The sequence below is a fragment of the Pteropus alecto genome, unplaced genomic scaffold, assembly GCF_000325575.1.
Source record: "Pteropus alecto unplaced genomic scaffold, ASM32557v1 scaffold49, whole genome shotgun sequence".
Taxonomy (NCBI): Eukaryota; Metazoa; Chordata; class Mammalia; order Chiroptera; family Pteropodidae; genus Pteropus; species Pteropus alecto.
In genome coordinates this window covers 559,615-578,910 of record NW_006443131.1, presented here as the reverse complement: position 1 = coordinate 578,910, position 19,296 = coordinate 559,615, and the positions used below count along the sequence as shown (strand labels likewise).

Below are 19,296 nucleotides of genomic sequence, written 5' to 3'. Positions count from 1 at the left end.
GGCCAGGCACACGCTGAAGATGGCGGGCAGGAGGAGCCCTGCAGAGGGGCCCAGGCGGCCGGTCAGCTGCTTCCCGCGGGCAGGCGGCACAGCCCAGAGCTCGCCACCGTCCCGGCTCACTCACCCAGCGTGGTGAAGAGCTTGCGCACCATGAGCATGCTGAGAATGTTCCTGGCCAGGAAGCAGTCCGCCATGGGCCCTGACAGGAAGCTGAGGATCCAGGAGAACAAGTAGGGGAGGGCAGACAGCATCCCATTCTGGGGGGGGAAGGGACCGTGAGGCCGCGGGCGCGCGGGGGGCCACCTGCCGCCGGAGCCTGACATTCCTGCCGTGGCCCTGGGCGCCCTTGGCGCACGGCCCCACGGGGCTGCTGGGCCCGGGCCGCCCAGAAGGAAGAGGAAGACGGTTCTGAGTCAGACACTGTTGTCGCGGCCTGTCCAGTTTTCTGTTTTCGGTACCGAGGGACCTGGCAGGGCTGGACGGTCAGAGCGAAGCCACACGGAGGACGGGAGGCCCTGGCCCAGGGGCCACACAGACCATAGTGGCAGCGGCAGACGCTGCCACGTGCTCGCCCGGGCCAGCTCCTGCTAACCTTGCAGGGACCCACGGCCTCGCGGGTGACGAAGCTGAGCGGGAGAGGGCTCAGGTGGCCTCACCCGGATGCCGGGCCGGGCCGGTGACTGGACTTCGCTGCGGACCCCATGGGACAAGCCCAGGCTCCATCTCTCAAGGAGTTTATCCTGGTCATTGTGACATCAAACAGCAGAAGGTTCCAGGCAACAGTGACTCTCCGAGTCGGTGGGCTGCGGGGGGTGGGTCTGCCCCAGGGCTCACTGCCACGCCCCAGAGGACGGTTGGGGCGAGTGGGGCGGGGAACAGGGCTTGGCCGGGTGGCTTTCAGGAAAGGGCCCCAGTTCCCTGGGATGACGACAGTGCTGAGCCTCGAGGGACAGACGAGGGCGCTCGATCCCACAGCGAGAGCGAGGCGGGGAACTGTGGGGTGGGGGGTGCGTGCGTGTCGCTGGGGGCCGGGCCCGGACCCTGGCTCCGGGCACCGCGGTGGAGGCGGGGGGTGGGGGGCCTCACCTCCTGCACTTCGGTGTGGAGGTTGGAGCTGATGAACATCGGCGAGTAGAAGATTATGATGCGCATCATCCAGAAGTAGGCGAAGGAGGTGAGGGAAATCACCCAGACCGGAAGGGACCGCAGCATGGCCCCGATGGGCAGCGTGTGACCACTGGAGCTGACCTGGAAGGGAGCACACCGGTCGCCCACACGTGGGGCGCAGGCGGCCGCCGGGCGCGGGCTCCGGGGGATGCGCCTCACCTGGCCTGCGAGGGAGGCTGTGATGAAGTCCCGCTCGGCGACGCTGATGCACGGGTGGGCCTCGGGGTCGTCGTAGTACAGAGCGAACCAGACGAGGCTCAGGGCGCAGCCGCAGGAGCCTGTGGAGGGGGCCGCGTCAGCGCCAGGCGCTTCTGCCCGTGCCGCGCCCCCGCCCCCCGCATCGGCGTGGTGGCCCGGCCGCCTCGCTGTCCTGGAGCGCTGTGGCCGCTCCGTGCCCACGGCTGCTGCTCCTCGTGGAACGAGCTCACGGGGGTGGCGGCCAGCCCTTGGCCCGGCCCGGGCCCCGGCCCCGGCCCCCTACCCTCCTCTCGGCCACTGGGCCTCCCTGTGCGTCCCGCGGGGTCTCCACTGCTCTGCCCCGGGCACAGCACCACGAGCCGCAGCGGGCGTGACCATCGCCTGGCTTGAGGAGCTGGGCCGTGGCCGCGATCCTGATGGGCAGCCCAGGCCCCGGGGGAGTCCGAGCCTGCAGGCGTTTGCCACACTAACTGTTACGTCTCTGAGGGTTTCTGTGTTAACGACCGTGTGGCGTTCTGGTCGGTCTTCCCGAAGCGGGCTCGCTCATTTGCCAAATGCCGATTCAGTGCCTACTCTGTGCCAGGCACGACTCTCGGTCCTGGGGGCACAGCAGTGGCCGACACACGCGGACAGCCCTGCCTGCACGGGACTGACTTTCTGGCAGCTGAGAGACGGACAGTGGAACATGAGTAAGGAAAAGGGGTTGAGTGTCAGTGACGGGAGCTGCGGAGGGAAGCGAGGTGGGTGTCGCGCGGGCACACGGCGTGGGGCAAGGATGCTCCAGGCAGAGGGGGCAGGACGTGCAAGGCCCGAGCTCCGAGGCCAGTGGGACCGGGGAGGGGGCACGGGGACGGTGGAATGGGCCAGAGGTGACCAGACCACGGGGAAGCCCGGAGCTGCCGCGAGATCTTAGATCTTAACTCACCCTTTAAACAACACCGGACAATATTTCGACAATTACTATTTCCACCTCGTTCTGTGACCTGAGGCCCCAATCCCAGCCAAAACGCAGTGGAGAGGCGCTCGTTCCTGACACACACACGTGAAACACACACATTCCTTTATGTCACGCTGCTCGACTTGTCCCTCGAGGCCCACTCTCTAGCCTCTTCTGCCTTGGCCACAGAGGCCGCCCGGAGTGGCCACCAACAGGCCCAGCCAGGCCCTCTGCTTCCCACAGGGATTTGCGGGAGCAGAGACGAGCCAGGTGTCCCCCCTCCTGGTCGTCAGCCTCCAGCGGCGCCCCAGTCTGCGTGGCCTCTAATGACACATCACGAGCCCCCCCAAGGCAGCCTCTCTCCTGAGGGGCCCCCTCTGGCCCGGGGGTGGGACGCGCTTCCTCCTGCCGGCCCTGCGGTTCTGCCAGGCGTCCCGGAGGATTCTGTGGCTCGCTCCGGAGGCAAACGAGGCCCCTTTGAACGAGGCCCCTGTGAGCTTCCTCGCCTACAAGATGGCAGAGCGACTCCCGCCCGCAGCCCCTCACCCACACGCGTCTGAGACCCGGGCACGAAGGTCAGAAGCGGCTTTGTAACCTGTTGGGAAGCCCCGACCCTGCGCACCTTTGAATTTATTCCAACGTGTGTTTCGCGTTTCGCTTCAGAGACGAAAGCGTTTGATGACGAGGCGCCGCAGGTCACGCGCGGGGCGTCAAGTGGACAGTCCGCCCGTCGCGCTGTCCTCTGACCCCGTGCGCCCCCTGCCCCATGCGCATCGCCTGGGGGGCGAGGGCCCACGGCGTGCGTGGTGCTCGGCGTGACACTCACTCGCGGCCCGTAGCCAAGTGTTGATGCGTCCCTCCCCTTCACCGGCTCCTGACTTTAATACCCTCAGCTTCATAAAAGTGTCTTAATTTCGTTTTCATCTTTTTCTTAAATTCTGACTCACGACTGGGATTCGTGGACAAAGACTCACCGAAAATGTAGAAGACCATGGGCCAGCCCAGCGACTGACAGATGAACCCGGTCAGCAGCAGGGCGATGAAGGGTCCCAGTATGCTCCCTAGACAGAGGGAGGGCGCGGTGGACAGACACGCTCGGGTGGAGGGGGCCCCAGGGCGCAGCAGCCTGGCCTCGCGGGGCCACGAGCAGCCGCCGGTGACACAGGCTCGTTCGCTGTGGCGCCGCCCATCAGGAAGAGGGCCACGAGCCGGCTCACTCTCTCTTCTGCTGTTTGGGACTGTCTGCCCCCCACACGGCCCCCTCCCGCCGAAGTGGGGGTGCGGGAAGAGCCGTCTCTAGAGCCCTGCGGGTTCCTGGCTCGCGGGAGGTGGCGGTCACGCCAGTGGCGTCAGAGGCCTCACCTGATATGCTCATGGAGGTCAGCCGGCCTTGCTCCAGGGGAGGCGCCCACTTGATCCAGATCATGTGCTGGGCGGTCAGCGTGGTCCCCTGTGGGAGAGGGGACAGAGTGCTCGGTCTGCTGCGCTCTGCATGGTCACGCCCCGCGCCGTGGCGCCCCCACACCCACCTGACCCAGTCCCTGGAGGGCGCGGCAGGCCATGAGGAAGGCCTCCCCCGCCGTGGCTGCCAGGGGCGTGAGCAGGGTGAGCAGGGAGCTGAGCAGCAGCGAGCAGCTGATCATCTTCCTGAGGGAGAAGATGCCCGACAGGTAGCCAGCGGGGATCTGGGAGATGATCAGGCCGTACATGATGGAGCTCAGGATGACTCCCTGGGTTTTGAGGCTCCAGTTGTACTGGGGGTTCTGAGAGGAGAGAGAGGGCGGCGCCGTCACCCCGGCTGCTCGTGGCCTCCGGGCTCGCCCACGCGGAGCGGCGCGCGGGACCCAGACTCAGCCGGGGGCCCCGCTCCCTCCCCGCACCGTCATCTACCGAGGGTGACCCCACCCTCCGCCGGCCTCTGCAGCTTTATAGCTGGAAGTTGGCGCTTTTTTACCCCCTTCGGCCATTTCTGTCCCCCGCCCCCAACTACACCTCTGGCCACGGCATCGGTTGTTTCCAGGCGCCCAGTGCTGTTGTTGGTTTGTTGAGATTCCACGCAGAAGAGCAGAGTGTTGATCTGATTCATTTCACTTCGCACGATGCCCTCGAGGTCTATACAAACGATTTTGTTCCAGGCGGCTAGATTCGGTTCCACGTCTCCTTCCGACGTGTCACGTTTTCTCAGTCGGTCGCTGTCTTGGGCTGCTCCGTATCTCGGCCGTCGTGGGTGACACTGCAGTGGACGTGGGGGTGCACCCATCTTTTTGAGTGAGTGACGCTGTCTTCTTTGGGTAAATTCCCCGGAGAGGCATTGCTAGCTCCTGAGGAAGTCCTGTTCGTGGTTTTTGGAGGAACCTCCACGTGGCTTTCCACGGCGGCCTCGGCAGCCCACGTTCCCACCGGCCGTGCGCAAGGGACCCGCCCCCCGCAGCCGGACGGCCCTGTGGAGGGGACGCCCCCCCCCACGCGCGCCCCCTTTGTCCTCAACTTCCCCTTCTCTCCTTCACTCCGAGACCCTTCCCGTGCCGTCTGTGCTTCTAGTTCCTCTTATTTTCCCCCTAAAACGTGCGACTCCGTTTGATCCCAGCTCCGTTCCGGGTTCGGTCGCTTTCCCTGCGTTTCGCTCACTCGCTGTCGGCGCATCTCCTGTTTGGCCACGTCCGCTCCAAGCGCCTGCGAGCGTGGGCTGCCCCGTGGTGGCCCCGTGGTGGCCCTTCCCTGGCTCCACGGCTTTGCTGGTTTTCAGGTTGATTTTGAAATTTCAGGTTACGGTCTAGACCCGCTTCGCGGAAAGGGTTTTCCAGGGAGGTTTCATATTTTAGAATAATCACGTGCTCCGTGTCTTCGATTTTCGTCTCGTACCTTTGTTACAGCGGCAAAACCGAACTCCTTTTCCGTGGCTCGCAGGCGAAGGGGATCAGCGTCCCTGGGCACAGTGGTGGCTGTGACGGGGGTAAACATGCCAGGGACGTGCCGCAGCCCCACGTGGCTCAGGCCACGTCGAAGGACCTGAAACTCGGCCCCCGTGGGCAGCTGGTTTTCTAGAAGATGGGGTTCTCAATATTTAACCCCCAACGGTGGGATAATACAAATATTGAAGCGTGTAATTCACACGCAATTTTTTTTTTTTAATAAAATAGAGTTTAACAGATGTTAAATGTAAGTCGATAAACTTCCGGCTCTGGGTTCACCCGTGAAGCCCTCACCACGATCGCGATGACGAACCCGTCCCCGCCCCCCGCCAGCGACCTGCTGCCCATCACGATAACTTGGTTTTGATTTCCTACAAGTTTTATAGAAATAGTCACACGATATACACTCGTTTCCCTCTGGCTTTCTCCACCGGACGGAATCGGTTGGCGTTGCATCCGAGTTGTTCTGCGTGTCAGTGGTTCGTTCCTTTTCAGTGCCGAGGAGGGCTCCATTTTATGGACGGTCCACCGTCCGCGCCTCTTTCTCCTGCTGATGAACATTTCGGCCGTTGCAGGCAAAGCCGCTCTGCGCGTCGACACACCGGTCCTCGCACGGGCACGCGCCTTCCTCCCTCCCGAGTGAAGGTCGTGCCACGGCGTCTGGCTGGTGTGTGTCACGCGAGCGCTCGTACCGTCCCTTCGCGTAGAAGACGTCACGCACGAAAGCCCTTCGCAAATACCGAGGCACATGTCGGTCACGGGACACACTTAGATCACTCCTGGCAAGGCGGATCCAGACTTGAGTGTTCTTCCTACTTATTCTCGTCACATCAATGATGATAACAGTCGATCTGTACACAAATTAGTTACGAGATAGGATTTCAAACGTACGACCGTGGCTGACATGTTAAATGTACCTTGACGCTGTCCAGGAGGTCCTCTGCGGAGGCGTTGGGGAGGCCGCGTGGCTCTGTTCTGTTCACCATGGCCAGCATGGTGAGGCTCAGACACACGTTCTGTGACACCGTGACAACGTTACATAAGTGCAGGAGGAGACACAACCCATAGCGGAGGGAACAAAATGTTGGACCTGGTGGGTAGAAGAGAAAGTGTCGATCGTCAACACGGCTGCCGTCAAAACATCCTTTGAACTGCAGGGAGGGCCACTCAGCACCGTCATCAATTTGAAATTGGACTGGACTTGGCGGCCTTGGAGGTCACGACACAGTAGGAAGACGGGCAGCTGATATAATAACCCCACACGCCCCTAAAATATAACCCCAACTGGAACGGCCCAGAAAATTAGGCCAGCCCCACAAGTATTTTTGGCCCGTGCATATTTTAAAGGGACCGTTTAAAAACACCCTAGGTTATTCTTGGAAGTGAGTCCCCGTAATAAAAACAGAGAGTTCCACTCCAGGGCACGGCCTGACCCCCCGAACGCATCGGTTCTGGCTGAGGAACTCGGACGCACGGAGCAGCGGCGCTCGCAAAGTGCTCTGCGCTCAAGGAAGCGCTGAGCTGGGGTGACCAGTGACCCCTGGCATCCGGCCGGGCGAGCTCATCGCTGGAAGAAAGCGGGGAGTCCAGAGACTGATGCGCGAGCGAATGCGTTTCCGAACGAACGGACCAACGCAACGCGGGGGAAGAAAGCGACCCACGGCCGCTGCCCGGGGGAAACGGCAACGTGTGTCCACGAAAACGCTCTGCCGAACGCCCAGCCGCATTTTTTTTTTTTCTTTTAAATAGCGGACCGTTTGGGATGAGTCCACCGGCTGAGGTGTACGAACCCATTTCTCGGAAATCAAAAAGAGGGACAGAGCGACATGCCCAACGATCTGGGCGAATCTGGGTAAATCCCTGCAGGACGTGCTTCTGAATAAAGCTCGAGTTGAAACAGGAGCCACGCGGGGAATTCTAGACTGTTTGGCACCGAGTCACAGACGTGACGCTGAACTCAAGGACACCCCTAAACACATCTACCAGAAAGGAAGAGAACTCAGCGGTTAGGAAAGTTAACCAAGGAACGAACCCGAAGAACACGAAAGGAAGAAGGTGTTCAGTATGAGGCAGAAATCAAGGGTGTAGACGTACATATAAAACTGTACGTGTTTATAAGCTTTGTATGCGTATGTGTTTTACACATTCACATCTAAGTTTGCACTTAGATGAAGCGGACAAGGTAAAAATATCAACACTGATACGAGAAGAAATAGAAAATTCAATAGACCACTAACCAACCCTTACGTCCATCGAGAGGTACGCGCTCCATTGCCCACCCTTCTTCTGGGAGTTGGTCCCCATCAGGTGGACAGAACCCTAAGCCCATAGTGGCGATCTCTCTGCCCCTCCAGGCCTCGCTCAGGATGAACTTTTGTGTAAAGAAACGTTTGTGTTCAGTGACTATTTGACTGTCAACGCCTGAGGACGCGGTGGTCAAAACACGTGTCCACCCCACTTGCATCCACGGACCCGTCTCCTTCTCCTCGAGACGCAGCAAAAACAATGCACCCCATTCCCACGTTTCCCACGTAGGGGTGAGCCGACAGCCGTGAGCATCGCCCCAACTTGCGCGTGAGCGGCCGGGCACCACGACCCTCCCGTTTGGGGTTCTCCGAGGGACAATCGTGGCGGGGCTGCCTCTCTCACCCCCTTTCCCAAACACTTCTAAGCGCTTTGTACATTTTTATGGGAAAAGCCTCTCGCCTGGACTCGACAGTGTCCTATTAGGAAGAGCCAGCCTGCGTGAGGGGACAGAAAACGACAGCTACCTTTCTTGGGAGGGAACTGGTCATCCACTGGGTCCCGTGACTTCTCTTCTCGCTGCATGGTCCGTCGTCCGCCCACTGCAAGTGCAACGCACAGCGAGGTCAGCACAGCCCCGGCTGGAGGGACCCGGCCCGGAGCCCCCGACCGAACGTGCGTCAGAGGAAACACGTCGTCACACCAGCGCCCGCTCGCCGACGTTCGCGTGCAACTTTTATGATTTTTCTGTCGTTGGTTAAAAATATACGGAAAACTTGAAAGCTATAGAAAACAGATGAAAAGCTCTGCCAACCCATAATTCTATACCCGGCGAGAGCCCCCTGGGAAGCGAAAGAGAGGCCAGGTCTTCACCCAGCAAACAAGAACTCGGGCTTCACCGCCAGCGGGAAGCTGGAAAGGGGTTCTCGACCCCCCGTGATCACGCGTTGGGACACCTGGGGATGCTGTTTGCCTCCGGACACACGCCCCACACAGACACAGACACACACAGACACACAGACACACACACACGCACATCACAAACACGCTCGTGCAACCCGCCCCCACGCGACAGACTCGGCACATCCCTCCCGGATTCACGGGCACCATCGCCACGCACCACACACTTCTCTCCCCTCGTCCGTCCACATGACAGTCCACCTCACGCTCATCCTGGAAAACATGTTCTGTTTTCTTTCCTTGCGGGAAAACCTGGGGCAATAGATTCCCCGCCTCCCCAAGTTTCCGCGGATTGCTAAAAACCTTTGATAAGGTCTCTAACGTGGAGATACAGCCCCTCGTCACCGAGGCTCTTCTCGTCACGGAAACGCGAGACTCACCGACTCAGGGCAGAAAGGGGACCCCCCTGCACCCCCCGCCCGGGACAGACTTTTCCTTCCGACTTCGGAAAACTGCTGCGTTTCTGGATTTACTAATTTGAGCCCCATCAACCCTTCACCAAAGCCTTTGACCTCACCGCGCCAACATTTAAATTTAATTTTTAACTTCCCTTTCACCCTTGAATCCTCAGGGGAGTCTGAAAGTCATCCATGGCCAGTAACTTCGTGGCCGTGACAGAGGCAGGACCTGCCCACGTGCTCCCAGGGCCTTCGACCGAGGATGGCCGGGGGCGTCAGCCCCACCGCGGCAGGAAGGCTGTAGACGCCCCACAAACGTCCGTTAGCTTTTTCTCCCTCCCCTCCTCTTCCTGTCCCTTCTCTCCCTCCTGCAAAGGTCACATCTGTCGTCCCTTCCAGCTGCCCGGAGAGAGGCACATTTTAGTCAAGCCTGTCCTCCGAGGGGCGTGACCTCCCTGGTGGCCTTGATGACGGCCGTGAGGGCTCTTGGTCCGGCCACCATGCACAGCAGGGCCTGGGCGGGGCTCCCCCTGGGGACTAGAGGAAGGAGACCTGTCATCCCACGGAACACGGGGCCCCAAAGCCAGCGACTGCGCGGTAGCTGGTCTCTACCCTGCTTAGGCACCGTCCATTTCGGCTGAGCTTCTAATGAGCGCGACACGCTGCGGGCCGGATGCTCTGCAAACCGACCCCATTACGTGCCCTACAAAGACGCATCGCGAACCTTCCACCTGTTCGCCCGGGAGCCCTGGACGTCTTGCTACGGTCAGCAGATTTTCTTCGGAGGTTCGGGTTCTGCTGGTTCTGAGCGTGTGGTTCTTCCAGGATGTTTGACACCAAGGCCGACGATTCCTGGCATTTTCTGGGTCGAGGGCCCCGTCACTGGCTGGGAGCCCCGGGTCAGCCGTTGGCCACGGTGCGTCGTGAGTGGACGGCCTTCCGTCTGGCTCCGGGTCGGCTCCCCACGGAGGGAGCCAGCTTTCTGCTGCCGGGCCCGGGGCGCTGTGTGGCTCCTGGATCCCACGCCGGGATTCGGTGCTTTTTTTTTTTTTTTAAATTATGTTTTTTAAATTTAACATTTTGTTATGGAAATTTACAAACATATAAAAAAGTAGAACGGTCTCATTTAGCCACGTACCCGTTACCGGTATTTGGCCATTTGCATTTCCACGTGCTCAGTGGTGGTTTCCCGGAGTATTTTTTTTATTATTATTTATTATTTTTTACGCCCGTCCGGTCTTCCCAGGCGGTCTCCCATCCAAGTACTAACCAGGCCCGACCCTGCTTAGCTTCCGAGATCAGACGGGATCGGGCTTGTTCGGGGTGGCGTGACCGTAGACCATGGACCGTGGCTCCACTGGGGCGTGAACCCAGGACCTTCTGCGTGTAAAGCTGACGTGCTGACCGCTGCACTGTGGAGCCACGTCCCTGGGGTGTTTTAAAGTAAACGCAGTGGAATAAATCTCGATCAGGAAACCGCCACTCGAGCAGCATGCCGGCCTGCTCACACCGGGGTCCAGACACGAGATAAGCACCCAGGCTCGGGGTTTCTCCCCGGCCCCCAGTTGGCATTTCCTGGGGGCACCTTTTAAAATAACTACCTAGAGCTGAGGCCGGGAAAAGTCAGCACCCTCCGCCCGAGCCGTCTCCTCAGTGACAGATGCTTCTGCCCGGCTCTGTCCCCTCCCTGGTGACCTGGGACGGAGGAATCCCGCCCCACCCCCCGGCCCCGCTCATTCCTGGGATCTGTAAGTAATAAATTCCGAGATGTTATTCCCTTTGTGTGACCGTGGTGACGGCACCTTCCACCAACTTGGCCCGGGGTTTCTGCTGCTCCAGGCTGGAGCGTGGAGCTGAGCGAGGGCCCCGCTCACGCCTCCTCGTCCGGCCCTCGTCATCGGCACAGTCAACCCGATGCAGAGCGGGCCCTTCCCGGTCCAGCTCCAGACACGTGTGCCACCTGGACAGCCGTGTGGCCGCAGGCAAGGACAGGCCACCCAGCCAAGCCGGGCCTGGACCTCTGGGCCACAGAAACGGCGGCAAAATGAACGAGTGTCACTGTAGGCCATTAGGTTTGTGGCCGTATGCTTGCAGGAATATAAAGTGGATACAGCTGGCAAAACGTAATGCGGACCAGCTGACTGTCTTAACAGACACAGGAGCATCGGTCTGGAGGGGAGGGGAGGGCAGGGCCGGCCTGGGGAGACACTGGCATAGGAATAAAGCAGCGAAACGCGTCAGGAGGATAGAATGACAAGACACCACTGTATGGAAGAGGGAAGCAGCAGGAAAAGCCAGGGAACCACAGAAAAACACCCAGAAGAAACGCGCCGGGAGGAAAGGGCCTCGCGGGCCCGGACGCAGGACGGCCGGGTGGCCCGGGGAGGGGCCTGGGACCGGCAGGTGGGGACCGATGCCAGAGCGGCGCCCCACGCGCTGAGTCGGGCGGAAGTCACGGCGGGCGGCGTTTCGTCCAGTCGGAGCCGCCATCGACTTTAAGATGCTGCGTTGCGTCCCACTGAAAGCCAGCCGATCGGCTGATCCGCAAATCAAACTCCGAAGCGGCCCCGAGTCCCTGGCGCGCTCCCCCCAGGCGCCGTCCGGGCTCAGCTGGTGGCAGTGCGGCCTCCCCGGCGCTTGGCCATCGCCCTTGATTTCTTCCTTCCAGCTGCCACGTCCGGTCTGTGGGGAACACGCTCCTCCACCCCCGTCTCCCCGAGGCCACTGCCGTCCGCGGTTCGCCGCGTCTTCCGTGCGCGTCTGGCCAGCAGCACAGCCGGCCCGGGTTCATGCGACAGCCTCCAGCCGGCCCGCCTGCTCTCCCCTCGAGCAGGAAGGCAGCGGGTGCCCGTCCTCGCCCCACGCGTGAGGGCACCCCTCCTGCTCGAAGTCCTCCCCACACTTCACTTGCGCCCAGATACTAACGAAGGTCTCCGGAAAAGTACAAAAATCGAAACCAACCAACGGAAAACCCCCGAGGTTCCTGTCGTGGCCAATGGAAACGAAATATCTGTAACTTGCTTTGGAATTTTTCACTTCTTAGGCATAAACCCCGAGGAAGTAATAATACCAGCTGTGGACGAACGTTACGTTAAAGGGTATTCACATGTATATTACACACCTGTCGTGAAACACACATATATTCTACCTCTCCACTCTGCCTCGTTCAGCAGATGGGGCCTTCACGTTTTCACTCACGCTTTTTAGTCAATACGAGAAAACCTGGCACTGGGAGGGGGGAGCGTATAAATACTGTCATTTGTGGCACAAACAGGACCCTGAGGCCCCTTGCCGTCGACCCCCGGGGAAGCGACTCACCGACTCGGCGCTGGGCAGAGGGACGTGCGGTCTCGGCCTCCTCTCCCTCGCTCTTGCTTCAGCGGCTGCCCCTGGGCGGCAGGGGACCCTTTGCCACCTCGGCCCGAATGGCTAATCATTAATGGGACCCACTGGGGGCGTCTGTCGTCAGAAGCGCCCGGGGTGAGAGGGAGGTTTGGCACCCAGCGCCCTCCGCAGCCCCTCCTGCTTCTCCGCTGACGTAAGCATCTCGATCTTTCTCGTCAGCTGCGTCTCGTTTCTTCAAAGCCCCAGGTGCGTCCCGCTGTCCTAAAGACAGAAGCCGCCGGCTGTTCGGCCAGCGTGATGGGTTCGTTCGGGAACAGCAGCGCGTCGCAGCCGAGGACGAGCACGTCCCGGCAAAGCCTGCGAGCCGCTCCAACGAGCGAAGGAGCGGGGCGCCACGTCACGGAGGTCAGGGAGGGGATGCGCCACGTGGCCGAGCCCTGGGAGCAGGGGGCCTGTCCAGGGGGGACTGACGAGGCTCCCTGCTGGGCCCCGACCGCCCCGGGGGCCCCCGGCCGCCCGCACGGGTCTCTGGCTCACGCGCCCACACTCATTTCTGCTTCGTCTTGGGGTGTCTTTAGTGACTTCGGTTCTGTTTCTAAAGGGTTAAAAAAAGAGAATATTATAATTAAATGCAGACTTGTTTTTCCGTGTGATTTTTGTGTTTTTCCCTTTGCAGTTTTGCTGGTTTCTCCATCTTCGGAGCACATGAACTGCAATGTCATGGCTGAACTCGAACTTCGCTGTGCCGCTTCCCCTCGCCCTTCTCACACGAGGTTTCTGCGTGTTCCCCTGTTTCGACCATCGGCAAGTGTGTTCGAGACATGGTGCCCGCTATCACGCAGTGCGGACCGTTCTGGAACTCGCGGCATGACCTCGGGGTCCCTGCAGCGGACGCCCGGCCGGTCGGCTGTCGTCACCTCCAGCTCCACGCAGCTGGGGCATCCTGGCTGCCGTCCTGTTCGCCCCCGTGTCGGAGGAGGCGAGGCCTCAGGCCCCCCCGCACTACGGAGACTCGTGGCCAGCCCCACCCCTGCACGCTCCCTCCGGGCTTGACCAGGCACCCCTGGCTGGGCGTTGGACTCACGGAGGTCACGGAGTCCGAGGAGTCCAGGCCTGAGGAAGTCACAGTGACCCTCTTGCCCGATCTCTTCTGCGCCACCCTCACAGTCCTTTACGGTAAGTGTCATGATGTTTTAAGGAAGCAGATTCGCCCCATCCGCACTGGGCGAAGTAAGCACGGCTAACCTAAGTCTACTGTGCGGGGGGCCGGATGGAAATGCCACCCTCCCAGGCGAAAGAAGTTTCCTGAGTCATTTCCGAAGGACTCTTGACCCTGCAATAAGTAATCAACAACTGCAGAATTCAAATGCCACATGAAATGTTTCTCACCCTAAATTATTATCTAAGTCAGAAACTGTGGCTTGGTTCCACGATTTAATTTTTAACTTTACTTAAAGATGCTCACGACTTGTTTCTTCTCAAATTCCACCTGGTTTGACTTAGTAGAAATAGACTCAAGGCGTCTCTGTGTGCAAAAAAATCTAACTTCGCTTCATCTCTAACTAATTTCTAAACACGGGAAGATAGATTGAAAGAGTCGCTTGACCTGACTCATAATAGCCTCTTTTTTCGAATTCATATCTTTTCCTCTGGCAGGAGGTTGGTTTCCAGTCGCTTTGTTTCGGTGACGAGGCTGAGTGGGGAGGACGGAGCACACGCCTCTCCTTCGGGAATCATTGCCGTGACCCTTGGAGCCACCGCCACGGGGCTGCGAACAGCCGCCGTTAATAATTAGTTAGCCATGTGAGCGGTCAGCAGGATGTCGCCCCCACTCCGGGTGACGTATCAGAGGCTCCGGCCACGCTCTGGTTGCAGCCGCAGGTGGGCCCGAGGAGGCCCCGTCACATGTGCATTGCTCACATCTCAGAGTCCAGCAGTGATGAGGGCTCGTCAGGGGCAGCTGTCACACCATCATGTCACGTGGTTCTCAACTCCGAAACGAGAGGCTTGGCCAAACGGCACTGAGCTTTCGCATGAGCCCGGCCACCGGTTCACCCGACTCTGAGCCGTGGACCCGCACGCCGTGCTCTGTCTGCTCGGGGCCTCCGGTCCCATCGTGGCGCTGGCAAATCCCTTTATTTTCAAGTTCAGGTCAGACACCTGTTTTTGCGTCTCCATCTCTGGGGCCGAGTCCAGCTGGCCGTCGGACTCGTCATTTGCCTTCTGCCGAGCAGAGTGGTGTGTCTGTCGCTGTCCCCACGATGCGTTCGGTCACGGGCTCGGCGGCAAATACGCCTCGCCTTTCCCGCTTCGACGTGGCCCCCCGTTCGTTCAGCGCCCCTCATTTCAGCAACTGCAGCACCAGGAACGCCCGTGCGTGCGCATGAGCACAGCAGACGTGGAGAGGAAGAAAGAATAACCGACGAATCTAAGTCTGCGGAGGAGACACAGGAGGACAGTGCGTGCGGCTCCGGCGCCGCCTGCTCCCACGGGTTAGTAGACGGAGCTGAGTCGACGCTCGGCTGGTGGAAGGGCCTCGAGCTGTCGAGCACGCGGACCCCGTTGCATCCTCGCCAGCGCGGGCCTGTGATGCTGCCACGCTGGGGTCGTGCCCGGACACCGTCACCTTCTACCTGTGCCTCGGACAAGGGTATTTCACTACGGCGACTTCTCTCTCATTCGGAGATCATCGAAAGGAACAGGGGTAAATCATGCCGCAAAATAAAGCCACTCCACGTACCTCGCATATAACAGCAAATCGACAAATGGGTCACCGTCCGCCGTATTATCGCTGCTGTTTTCATTAACGCCTCTGGTCACCAGCGTGAGTCTCAGTAGCTTTTTTCCTCTGAAATCATTGTTCTATGGAGAAGTTTCTTCTTCCAGACCTAAAAGTCCAGGTATTCTGAAACTGACTAGTTGTTTTCCGACCTCACGTATTTTCAGGGAACCTGGTCAAACACAACCAACAGTCACAAAGACACTAACGTTCAAAATTCCAACCCTTTCGCTCAAGTGAGGAGCTCGTTAGGTAAACATTCCGCTTTCCGAATTGTTTCCAGCAAAAATTTTACTAAACGTCTCACTAATACATATCGAGGACAATCCTTCTAGCCTCTAAAATGTTTTTTTCCCTTCTCGGTTCACGAGCAGTCCTGGCATGAACAGCACGCATTTTGGGCCGCGTGTGTGTATGTGTGTGTGTGCATGTGTGTGTGTGTGTGTGCGCGTGTGTGCACGCGCATGTCACCCGCCCAGGCTCACGGCCATGGCCGTCCTGGCTTGCGGGCGTGTCTCCGGCCCTCATGCCCCTCTGGACAGAAACCAGACTGAAGTTTCCTTGAATCCTTCCAGAGAGATTTTAAAAATATGTTTTCTTCTTAGCAGAAAGGGCAGCATGCTACTTCTTTTTAAACAAAATAACACACGCACCTTTTCTTTTTATTGCTATTTCAAATAGAGAAATTCACGACGTGGGAGGAAGGAGGTGGCCGCGGCACCTGAGGGGAGCCGGCTCTGTGAGGGTGGAGTCTGGGTGGGGCGGGGGTGGCGGGAGCTGCCACCCTCCCATGTGGGGACAGGGCGATGGCCCTGGAGCTGCCGAGCCAGCAGCAGCCACACGTGCAGTGCCCAGCCACGCACTGGGAAACAGTCAAATGGAGGTGGACGGAAGACCGATCAGAGAAGGGGACTTCTAGCAGTGGAGCCGACGGGACGGCCCGCCCAGCTCACAGAGTGCCACCGTCCCCTCTGGACACCAGGGGCCGCAGGGAGCCGAGACCTGCGCCCGCCGCCCGGTGTGGAGCCTGCGCCTCACACTGCGGCCGCCGAGAGCGAGCCTGCCCGTCGCCGCCTTCACTTAGGACGCCCGTCGGCTGCTCCGCTGGGGGTGCGGTGGTTTCGGGAGAGACGCGGGGACCGGGGGATCGTGGGTGCTGATGCAGGCCGGCCCCGCCCGTTTCGTGCCCCGTTGTGTTTCGGAAGCTGCTCGGTCCTCTCAGCGGTCATCTGACGTCGAGCCCCTGTCCCCAAGGCGGGCTCGCGTTCAGGCCGCGTTCTGCCCCGGCCGGGCTGTGGGCTGCGTCTCCGGGAGCGCGCTCAGCCGGCGCCCGGCCCCGCGTCACGCCAGAGGCCAGCAGCGGCGTCCGGCGTGCGTCCTCACTCAGCCTCTTGGCAGGCTTCGGTTTCCTGAAGGAGCCCACACATGTCCTGCAGGGTCCCTGCCTCCCGGACCCCTGCGGGCGGCCGGACTCGCGATCCCGCCCAGAGATGGGGACGGGCGCCCGGCGCCCACGGGTCGGGGAGGGACGCGGCTGGAGCCGCCACTCACTCTCATCCGCCCCCTCCTCGCCCGGGCCTGGACCCCACCTGCTGCTTCTCCTCGTCTGGCGGTTCTCACTGGCTCTCAGACCTTGGTCCGGCTCCTAGGTCACCTCCTCGGTGAGGTCTGCCACGGCCCCCCCGCCCCCCGTCTGCCAGATGCCCCCGTGCAAACTGTCATTTCATTTCAAAGCCCTTCTGGTCTCCCTTCGGTTCTCAGCGTCCAGTCCAAGCCACCTCGCCGTCCCCAAGCTCCCGGCCCGGCCTCCGCCCCCGTGGTTCCTGCTCCGCTGCAGCCGGGCGCTCACCGCACAGAATTTACCGCGGATACGTCAATACCTGTTTTGCCTGCTGGAAATAATCCTAATCTAAATAACTAGAAAGTGGTCTGTTTTGTTTTTAGCATATGGGTTTTAATAGCATTTAACCACATAAATAAACATCCAAGTTTCATAACATATAAAAACAATAACAGCGTTAATTCTGCGGATTGTAGCTTCAAATTCTGTTCTGCGCTGAGCTCTCTTGCCCGTGGCTATGGCACGTCTCCTCCTGGTCCGCGACAGACCCCACGAAGGTGCTTTACGGGGCTTATTTCCACAGAGACTTTTATTCGCCCGTTACTTTCCAAAGCGGAAAACGCAGAGGCGACAGGCATGGACGTTCCGGCTCTGTCCGGCACTTGTCAACCCCGGCCGTGTGTTAGAAAGCCCGGGAGCGTCCGGTGCCAACCCAAGCCGACTCGTCCGCCCTCGAGGGCAGGGTCCACGCATCCATGTGCCCCCCAGACGCCCCGGGAGAACCCAACGCACGGCGGCAGCCGAGAACCGCCGCGTCTACGTGAGGAATGTGAAGAAAGCAGGTGGACGAGCAGAAACGGTGGGAAGGGGCGCGGCCGGGTCCCCGTCCTGGGGGTGTCCTCAGAGGCGGGTGAGGGTCCGCTCTTTGGCCCAGTCCTGGATCTCTGCTTGTCCAAACGTGAGGTAAAACGCCAGGCCAAACACGTTGACGGCCGCAGAGAGGAAGAAGACGTTCCTCCATCCGGACACGGAGTCCTGGAAGCGAAACGCAGAGTCACCGCGGCCACCGCTCCCGTCTCCGGTGGCGCCAGGAGCCCCCCCGCCCCACCCCCCGTTCTGTGGGTCGCGATGCTGACCACAGAGAATGTGGGGCGACAATGTGCGGCAGCCACTGCAGCTATCGGAGAAGGTCTGACGACGCCGTGGGGAACAAAACGAGCCTGCAGTGGGCACCGGGCTCTGGGCTGGGAGGGGTGGTTCTCGGAACCAAAGTAAATGGACCTGCACGAGTATGGCCGGACGGACACCACTGACAGCTCATCCCGTGTCCCGTTTCGGTTTGTTTTGTTTTAGGGTGTCATGGCGAGCACGGGGACACCATGGCCACGTGATCCGGCCGCGCGTGGCCTGCCGGCCGGCCCGGCCCCCTCGCCGAGCCCTCGTGAGTCAGAGTTCATCTCCGCCCTCCGGTCACGGCAGATTCCTGAGGATTCGGCCAACAACCCGGAGGCCAGGTCGCAGGACGATGTGCGGAGGGTGAACCGTGTTTCGTGAGCTGGCTCTCGGGGCTGCCGCCGACTGCCGCGATGCCCCCCGCCCGGCTTCCCCCTCTCGCCCCTCCCGACGTGCGTCACCCCCTCTGGCCACAGCGAAGAGCTCGCTTTGTACCTCTGCCCGAGCCGCTCGTCCCCACCAAGCTCACCTCCTTCCCTGTCAGAAACACGTCTCCTCTGGGAACCCTGACCCGCTAGCGTCTGATTTGGGGCACCGGTGCTGCCGTCGGAGCCACCGCCCTGGGGGTCCCCCCACCGGAAAGAGCAGGCGCCGCTCGCGGGCGGTCAGGGAGCGCCCCTACCTGGCTGATCAGAAATCCCGTGGCGGTGGCCGACATGATGCCGGCGACGAGCCCAAAGCCGCGGGAGACGCCCATGAGGAAGCTGGCGTACCTGCGGGCCAGGTTCGGGGGACGCGTCACCCGGGGCTTCCCGCAGCCGCCGCCGCGCGTGCAGCGATCTGGCTTTCCGGCCCCCGCCCCGACGCAGCTGGGCTCAAGGGCAAAGCCACTGTGCGGGACGCAGGTTTCCGCCCACGTGCAGACTTCCCGGCAGCGCTGTCTGCCAGCCGCGGGTCACCTGCCCCCAGCCAACGCCGGGGAGCCGCCCGTGTTCTGGGGCCCAGGTGCGGTGGGCAGTGTGTGGCGTGGACAGGACGTGGGACAGCTGCCCGGCTTTAAGTCCTGGCTTTGCCTGGTATGACGCCAGGCCCCTTGGCCCTCCGCACCTCGGTCTGCGCCCCCCCCCCCCTGTGGGGGCCGGCGACAAGGGGGCCGCCTGGGGCACCAGGGTGGGATGTGCGGGTTCGGGACGGGTCCTTACGGAGGGTCCGGCTCGCGGCGAGGGCATGCCTGCTGGTGGCCAATGTCACCGAGCTCGCACGGCCCGCCCCCAGGGAGGCCCGGGGAGCTGCTGTCCTGAGCGCACTCAGGTCGTGGCCACGTATTGACACCTCGAGTTGCTCGTCGCCGTCCTGCCACCAGGGACTGCGTGTTGCCCCCAGGAAGGAGTTGCGAGGGGACCGAGGCCTGGGGCAGGGCCGCAGCGGCGCACAGCCTTACCTGGGGGCCACGTCCAGGGTGTTGATGATGAACCCCGAGTCGCACAGGTTGCTGGTCCCCGGAATAAGTATCAGCAGAGTCAGGGTCATCGCGTAACTGGGGGCCGCAAAGGGCAGGGCCACGGCACAGAGCGACGGCAGCAGGAGCCCTGGGCGGGGGACGCGCCGTCAGGCCCCCAGGG

General features: G+C 60.9%; 3 protein-coding genes and 1 pseudogene across 3 annotated transcripts in view; all 4 read right to left on the bottom strand.

Annotated features, from left to right (window-relative positions):
* LOC102887208 (sodium-dependent phosphate transport protein 1) overlaps positions 1-16,326 on the bottom strand; it is a 22,047-nt gene extending 5,721 nt beyond the window's left edge. Inside the window, 12 exon segments of the mRNA XM_025040835.1 lie at positions 1-3; positions 6-38; positions 125-257; positions 1,087-1,248; positions 1,327-1,445; positions 3,277-3,363; positions 3,665-3,752; positions 3,832-4,065; positions 6,132-6,304; positions 7,986-8,060; positions 12,135-12,756; positions 12,930-16,326. The exon segment at positions 1-3 is cut by the window's left edge and continues 103 nt beyond it. Coding sequence (XP_024896603.1) covers positions 1-3; positions 6-38; positions 125-257; positions 1,087-1,248; positions 1,327-1,445; positions 3,277-3,363; positions 3,665-3,752; positions 3,832-4,065; positions 6,132-6,304; positions 7,986-8,043 — 1,090 coding nt within the window. The 5' untranslated portion in view covers positions 8,044-8,060; positions 12,135-12,756; positions 12,930-16,326.
* Positions 1-19,296, bottom strand: part of LOC102890931 (histone H2A type 1-H-like) — a 103,810-nt gene that overhangs the window by 35,718 nt on the left and 48,796 nt on the right. The gene's annotated exons all lie outside the window — the stretch shown is intronic.
* Positions 10,037-10,156, bottom strand: LOC112472173 (annotated as a pseudogene).
* Positions 17,402-19,296, bottom strand: part of SLC17A2 (solute carrier family 17 member 2) — a 9,586-nt gene continuing 7,691 nt past the window's right edge. The window contains exons 8-10 of the mRNA XM_006923488.1: positions 19,116-19,263; positions 18,357-18,447; positions 17,402-17,536 (exon numbers count right to left, since the gene is read on the bottom strand). Coding sequence (XP_006923550.1) covers positions 17,402-17,536; positions 18,357-18,447; positions 19,116-19,263 — 374 coding nt within the window. The remainder of the gene's footprint in view (positions 17,537-18,356; positions 18,448-19,115; positions 19,264-19,296) is intronic.